The 7922-nt window shown below is 49.3% G+C and overlaps 1 protein-coding gene across 1 annotated transcript in view; it reads right to left on the reverse strand.

Moving 5' to 3' along the window:
* The window catches only part of AHCYL2 (adenosylhomocysteinase like 2), a 34782-nt gene extending 27502 nt beyond the window's left edge, over positions 1-7280 (reverse strand). The window contains exon 1 of the mRNA XM_081331470.1: positions 6898-7280. Within this exon, the coding sequence (XP_081187596.1) occupies positions 6898-7086 (189 nt within the window). The 5' untranslated portion in view covers positions 7087-7280. The remainder of the gene's footprint in view (positions 1-6897) is intronic.
* Positions 7281-7922: the final 642 nt, after the last annotated feature.

Raw genomic sequence — 7922 nt, forward strand, 5'->3', positions numbered from 1 at the left:
CGCGTGATCCAAAGCGCCCACGGAGGAGACCCCAAACAAGACGGAGCCACCGCACCAGCCAAACACGGGGAAAGAAAGCTCAGGACCGTAGCGCTTGCAAACAGGCGGAAGAGGCCCTCATCCCGCAGGGGACGGACCGCGGCTGGAGTGAGGAGGAGGAGGAATGATGGCCTGGATGAGGGAGAACCTCCAAAGACGCCCAGCCTGGAACTCAGGAGGAACCTCCGAAGAGGGAGAACGGTTATTCCACCCAAGAGTCGCCTCCTGGAGCCTTGGCTGCTCCATCCCTGGAGGCCTTCAAGGAAAGGGTTGTCCAGGACGGTGTAAAGACTCCTGCCTTGGGCAGGGGAGTGGACTAGAGGACCTCCCAGGCCCCTTCCAGCCTCGGGATGTCGTGAAATCCCCTCACCTTGCCTTTAATCCCCAGGTCCCCGTTCGCGGTGGTCACCTTCTGGCCAGGCATGGTGGCACCTCCTGAAACCTGAGCACAGGTGCCCGGCCCTTTATACCTTCCCCACACTGGCAATCCTGCCTGCTCTGGTTTCAAGTCTTTGCATGGGGAGGGGGGGGGAAGAGGGGAGGGCAGGGGAGGGTAAGACCAAAGTGCAGAGGACCTGCTGGCTTCCACCCATGTTTCCAGGTTTCCATGGCTGGAGAAGAGCTGCACGGCCTATTCCACCCTTCCCCGCCCCACCCCTCTTCTTTTAATTTTTCTTTTATTCCTGCCACATCGTTAAACTCTGCTTTTCCAAAGCGGCCCGCCTCGTACAATGGCTTATTTCTATAAGCGGCAGGCTATTTTTTTTTCTTCACCCCCCCCTCCTGCCTGCTATAATTAACTCTCGGTAATTAGGCACCTTTTAAAATTCGGATTCTCTCTCTCTCTCTTTTCCCCCCACCCTACCATCTAACAGAGGCGGTTAGCAGAAACTTTAACCAGTAAAGGCATTTATTAACCAAAGTTGAGGAGAGCAACTTCCCACCCACCCACTCACCCAGATTTCAAAAATATTGCTCTGCTTTAGAGCAGGTTTTGGGTGCTCCTACGGCTGGTTAACCTGTCTGGCAAAAAAAATTAAAATAAGAGTCAGTTGGATTTACTTCCAGCTAATAATAATAATAATAATAATGATAATGATAAAGTTGGAAGGTGCCTTGGAGGTCATCTAGTCCAACCCCCTGCTCAGGTAGGAAACCCTACACCACTTCAGACAAATAGCTATCCCGTCTCCTCTTAAAAACTTCCAGTGTTGGAGCATTCACAGCCTCTAGAGCAGACATGTCAAACCCAAGGCCTGGGGGCTGGATCCGGCCCACAAAGTGGTTTCATGTGGCCCGCGAAGCTATCCTGGAAATAGTGAGGGAACGGCCCCCGCTGCCTTGGCACCAATGACCACCAATTTCGTGCTGCGGAGGTATCACCCTTTGTGAGGAATGAAGAAAGGCACCATCGCCTGGAAATGGCCAGCACATGGCCCTGACCTACTTCGGGCAGGCCAGGGGCTGGGCAGCGTTGCGCTTCTCTTCAGATTTGTGCCACCCGGCTCAGCCTCTCGGCACTGTGAGGAGGGCGCCCTGCCGCCTGCCAAAACTGGGCAGCATTGCGCAGGTAACGTCGACTCTCACGCTGCTCATGGCGTCCCCTGCCCCAGAGCCCACCAAGCCGGATACGTGAAGTAGGTCAGGGCCATGTGCTGGCCACTTCCAGGCGATGGTGCATTTCTTCATTCTTCACGAAGGACGACACTTCCCCAGCCGCGTTTCTTGCCTGTTTTTCTCCCTCCCTCATCTCTGATATTTTCCCACCACTCTGTTGGAAGGAAGGAAGGAAGGTGGGAAGGAAGGAAGGAAGGAAGGAAGGAAGGAAGGAAGGAAGGAAGGAAGGAAGGAAGGAAGGGAGGGAGGGAGGAAGGGAGGAAGGAAGGAAGGAAGGAAGGAAGGAGAGGAGAGGGAGGGTCTGAGTGAAGTCCTGCCCTTTCACCATCCCCTTGCCCCCTCCTCCTGGCCTATCCTGGGGGGTCTCCCATCCTATTGCTTTGGATACAAAGCTGGGTCTCCTCACTTTGCCCTCGTCCCCATCACGAGCAACCTGGCTAAGGAGAGCAAGCACAGCAGCTGGGCACCCCCTTGGTGAAGTGGGGCTGGGCTTAGTGCCACGGGTGCATGAGGGCCGGGCTGGGCATTTGACCCCCGCGCCACTGTCCAGCCCCCCCCACCAACATGGCCTGAGAGGAACAGTGAGGCTCCTCCGGTGGACCATGCCTTGGCACTTGCCACGGTCCCACCTCCTTCTGCCAGAGACCCTCAGATCTGTCCCACTCCTGCCCAGGCCCCCATTGGCACCCTTGCCCCGAACCATGTAGAGCTGGCCACGCCCACCCAGTAGGCCACACACACACTCCAGCCACGCCCACCCAGTAGGCCACGCCCCTGGCCGCCCCCCACCCAAGGGCAACCACAATGCTGATGCAGCCCTCAATGAAATTGAATTTGACACCCCTGTTTGAGAGGCAGGTTGTTCTAGACTGGAGAGCCATTTGTCTGAAGTGGTATAGGGTTTCCTACCTGAGCAGGGGATTGGACTAGATGACCTCCAATGTCCCTTCCAACTCTATTATTGTAACTTTTATTCATAAAACATGAAACTCAGTCTACTGAACACTCAAACTGACTGGCACTAATGGTTGACACGAGTTGCTGCCAGTATGCTAGGTATCAACAAGGATTATTATTATTAATTATATTATTATTATTATTATTATTATTATTATTATTATTATTATTATTATTATTATTATTATTATTATTATTTGGAAAGAGTGGGACTCTGCCTTAGACCAGGGGTGTCCAACCTTGGCAATTGGCAGACTTGTGGACTTCAACTCCCAGAATTCTCCAGCCAGCCGGGAATTCTGGGAGTTGAAGTCCACCCATCTTCAAGTTGCCCAGGTTCAGAAACAGCTTAGACCAAGGGTTACCAACCTTGGCAACCTGGAAGACTTGTGGCCTTCAGCTCCCAGAATTCCCAGCTGGCTGGGGAATTCTGGGAGTTGAAGTCCACAAGTCTTCAAGTTGATAGGTTTGGACAGCGTCCCGGCCTTAGACCAGGGGTCTTCAAACTTGGCCCTTTGAGGACTTGTGGACTTCAACTCCCAGAATTCCTCAGCCAGGCAGTCCACAAGTCCTCAAAGGGCCAAGTTTGAAGACCCCTGCCCTAAACCAACAGGAGGGGATTATGAAAGGAAAGCTTCAGCAGATCGCCAAGCGGGGTCCCATCAGCTCCAAACGAATGGTCCGCGTCAATGTCTCTCCTGAGCTACTAGTAACGCCACATACCAGACGGACTTTGTGCCAAGGCTTTCAAGGATTTAGTCGAGGGCTAGGATTCCAGGCTAAGCCTGTCACATGAGTGGCAGTCTTAAGAGGATTAACACAACTGCTCCTTCAACTCTTCCAACTTCTTGAGTCCTCTCCAATACACACCCATCCCCGGGCGCGATCTTCCAAGGCACACGCCTCCCGCTGGGCCAGGTGAGATAATATGTCAACTTCCAGCTATTTGCAAAGAGGTGAAAAAGTCTTAAAACGGTGGTTCACCTTTGGTTCAACCAAATCAGGAGGAGCTTTCAGGCTGCAGAGTCTGGTGGGCATCCAACCTGAAGCATCCTAGCAAGGTACACAGCTGCCTGGCCTTCACAAGAATGCCTCTAAGAATGAGGAGTCGTTAACCACTAATTATCCATTTTTGGGGAGGCTGATTACTTTAGAAGAGAATATCTGCGGCTCAAAGTTGAACTGTGGGGTCCCTGGTGCTCTCGGAGCTGGGTGGTTTTCCTTGCAGACATTTCATGACCGAACTAGGGAACATCATCAGCGCTAGAAGGAGGAGGGAGGGAAGGAGGGAAGGAAGAATGGATGGAAGGAAGGGCTGTGGTGTGGGGGGGTCCCTGATGCTCTGAGCTTGGTTGTTTCTTGCAGATATTCATTACCAAACTAGGGAACATCATCAGGGCTAGAAAGGAGTGGAAAGGAGAAGGAAGGAAGGAAGGAAGGAAGGAAGGAAGGAAGGAAGGAAGGAAGGAAGGAAGGAAGGAAGGAAGGAAGGAAGGAAGGAAGGAAGGAAGGAAGGAGAAGAAGGACTGTGGGGTCCTTGGTGTTCTCTGAGCTTGGTTGTTTCTTGCAGATATTTCATTACCAAACTAGGGAACATCATCAGTGCTAGAAAGGGGGGGGGGTTGCGAGGAGGAGGAGGAGGAGGAGGAGGAGGAGGAGGAACAACGACAACTGTGGGGTCCTTGGTGCTCTCTGAACTTGGTGCTTGTCTTGCAGATGTTTCCTGACCCAACTAGGGAGCATCAACAGCTGCAGAAGTTTCTCCGCTCTTTTCCAGCACTGATGACGTTCCCTAGTTCGGTCACGAAACGTCTGCCAGAAAGCCACCCAGTTCAGAGGGCACCAAGGACCCCACAGTCCTCCTCCTCCCCGCCAACCCTGCTCCCTTCTAATGCTGATGATGTAACCTGGTCGGGTCACGAGACGTCTGCCAGAGAACCACCAGAGCGCCAATTCCACCCAGCGCTTTCTATCGAAGGCACACACAAGGGTGACTTTCTCACAGACCCGCGTTTCCGCATCACTCTCACCACCTTATTAGAGACGGTACCCAATCCCCCCACCCCCCCCCAAAAAAATTTGGGCAACCCTTTAGCCGGGGAACGACTAGCTCAGCAAACTCCGCGGGGACTCCGTTTCTCCCTTCCGTTTTATTCCTTGTGTTTTAGTGTTTCCGTGACTTTTCTGAGCAGCCGAAAAAGATGCGTTCTTTTATTATTCTCCTTTTCTCCTGAACAGATCTTCCGTTGTTCCCGCCCTCCCTCCCATCCTGACTTTCTGAGCTATAATTTTTCCCAACAGAAGCTCCGGCAGACTGTTCAGTTCTTCTGTTGCTTTCCTAATCCGGAACTGACCTTCTCGGAAGTTAAATTATTTTTTACGGGCGGGGGTTATCAGCTGAATTGCCTCAGGACAGTCATTAATGGCTGAGATAATAAGCAATCTCAATTTGTCCGGCTAGCCATTAACCTGATCGTGCATGAAGGAGTTGCTCAGGCAATGGCTGGCACAGAAGACTCTCTTTAAAAAAAAGAAAAGGAAAAAAAGCAAATAAATCGCTTTTTTTTTTTGAGCGCAGGCTTTTCTAGGATTGCAGGCCAAGAGAAAAATTGCTTCTTTTCCGATGGCTTTGTCCCCCCCCCCCACACACACACTGAATAGCAGAGATGAACTTGCAATTATAGATGAAGGAATGAACCTGACAAAGTACAACCATGTACACACTGAGATTGGCTGAGCCAATACTACCAGTTTACTCCTCCAATGCTTTTGGTTCTGCCCAAAAGCTCTTATCACTAGGCCAGGAGTAGGCAACCTTGGCTCTTTTATGCCTCGTGGACTTCAACTCCCAGAATTCCTGAGCCAGCCATGCTGAGGGGAAAGGGAGAGGTTTACAAGCTGAGCCAGGCTGGCTCAGGAATTCTGGGAGTTGAAGTCCACGAGTCACGAGGAGACCGTAGTTCCCCCATGCTGCCTCAGGAATTCTGGGAGTTAAAGTCCACGAGTCATGAATGGGCCATAGTTCCCTCATGCTGGCTGAGGAATTCTGGGAGTTGAAGTCGACGAGTCACGAGGGGGCCATAGTTCCCTCATGCTGGCTGAGAAATTCTGGGAGTTGAAGTCCACGCGTCATGAGGGGGCCATAGTTCCCTCATGCTGGCTGAGGAATTCTGGGAGTTGAAGTCCACGCGTCATGAGGGGGCCATAGTTCCCCCATGCTGGCTCAGGAATTCTGGGAGTTGAAGTCCACAAGTCATAAAAGGGCCAGGTTTTAAGAGCCCAGCCCTAGGGATTTTGAGTCTAACCAGGGCTAGGCAACCTTGGCTCTTTTATGACTTGTGAACGTCAACTCCCAGAATTCCTCAGCCAGCATGGGGGAACTATGGCCCCTTCATGACTCGTGGACTTCAACTCCCAGAATTCCTCAGCCAGCATGGCTCAGCTTGGAAACCTCTCCCTTTCCCCTCAGCATGGCTGGCTCAGGAATTCTGGGAGTTGAAGTCCATGAGTCACAAAAGAGCCAAGGTTGCCTAACCCTGCCCTAGGTGTTTAAAACTATTCTCTCAATTGGCTTATTCTGCGGCTGCAAAGCTTTTAACAGGCAGTCCTCGACTTACGACTGAGTGACCGGTTCAAAGTTACGGCACTGAAAAAGAGGGACTTATGACCGTTTTTCACACTTACGACTGACCGTTGGCAGCATCCTTGCGGTCACATGATCAAAATTCAGAAGCTTGGCAACTGGCTCGTATTTATGACGGTGGCGGCGTCCCGGGGGTCACGGCATCCCCCTTTGGCGACCTGCTGACAAGCAAAGTCCACGGGGGAAGCCGGATTCACTTAACGACCGTGTTTGACCGCTGCAACGATTCACGTAACAACGGCGGCAAGAAAGGTCGTTAAAGGGGCCAAAACTCAATTCACAAATCGTTCACTCAGCAACTTACAAGTTTGGGCTCAATTGTGTTTGTAAGGCGAGGAACTAGGTGTGTACTGAGAGTTCCTGCTTATTTAATCTGGGGGGGAGCGGAAAGATTATGTGAAGCTTTCAAAGGAAATAAGGGTCAATAAATTGCTCTTAATATCGGTTGCAATTCTGGAGGAGAGGGAAAAAAAAATTCCATCCTGAACTACTTCGCAATCGCTTGCCAAGTTGGTACCCCTTGGGAGCAATCGGATCTCTCGACCTCAAATACCCGGATTCCCACTCCCAAATATTTTCGAGGGCGATAATAAAAGGTTTGGGACTTCTAAAAATAAAGCCGTGCAGCGATGTTTATTTACGTCAGCTCTGAATAGGCAGGCAGGCAGGCAAGACGTGGGAAGGAGGGAACAGCAGTTAAAAAGGCTTGTGAAATCTGTACGTCCCGATCCTAAGGTAGCGCAAAGGGGCATCTCGGGAGAATTGTGTGCGTTTGTGTGGATGGGTCTAGAGTAGACTCTAGAACAATGCAGAAGAGGGCCTGGGGACATCCCTGCTCCAGATGCCCAGGATGGAGGGGTTCAAGAGTCTGGAAAGAGGGCAGAGAAGAGCAGCCAAGATGATTAGGGGGACTGGAGGCTAAAACATACGAAGAATCTCTTCTTTCTGTTTCTTTCTTTCTCTTTTTTCTTTCTGTCTGTCTATCTATCTATGCCATCCATATCTATCTATCTATCTATCTATCTATCTATCTATCTAATCTAATCTATCTATCTATCTATCTATCTATCATCTATCTATCTATCTAATCTAATCTAATCTATCTATCTATCTATCTATCTATCTATCTATCTATCTATCTATTCCATCCATATCTATCTATCTATCTATCTATCTATCTATCTATCTATCTATCTATCATCATCTATCTATCTATCTATCTATCTATCTAATCTAATCTATCTATCTATCTATCTATCTATCATCTATCTATCTATCTAATCTAATCTAATCTATCTATCTATCTATCTATCTATCTATCTATCTATCTATCTATCTATCTATCTATTCCATCCATATCTATCTATCTATCTATCTATCTATTCCATCCATATTTATCTATCTATCTATCTATCTATCTATCTATCTATCTATCATCTATCTATCTATCTATCTATCTATCTATCTATCTATCTATCATCTATCTATCTATCTATCTATCTAATCTATCTATCTTTTCCATCCATATCTATCATCTATCTATATCTATCTATATATCTATCTATCTATCTATCTATCTATCTATCTATCTATCTATCTATCTATCTATTCCATCCATATCTATCTATCTATCTATCATGGAGTTGTGAATGCTCCAACACTGGAA

The sequence above is a fragment of the Vipera berus genome, assembly GCF_964194415.1.
Source record: "Vipera berus genome assembly, chromosome: 6".
In the NCBI taxonomy this organism is placed as follows: domain Eukaryota; kingdom Metazoa; phylum Chordata; class Lepidosauria; order Squamata; family Viperidae; genus Vipera; species Vipera berus.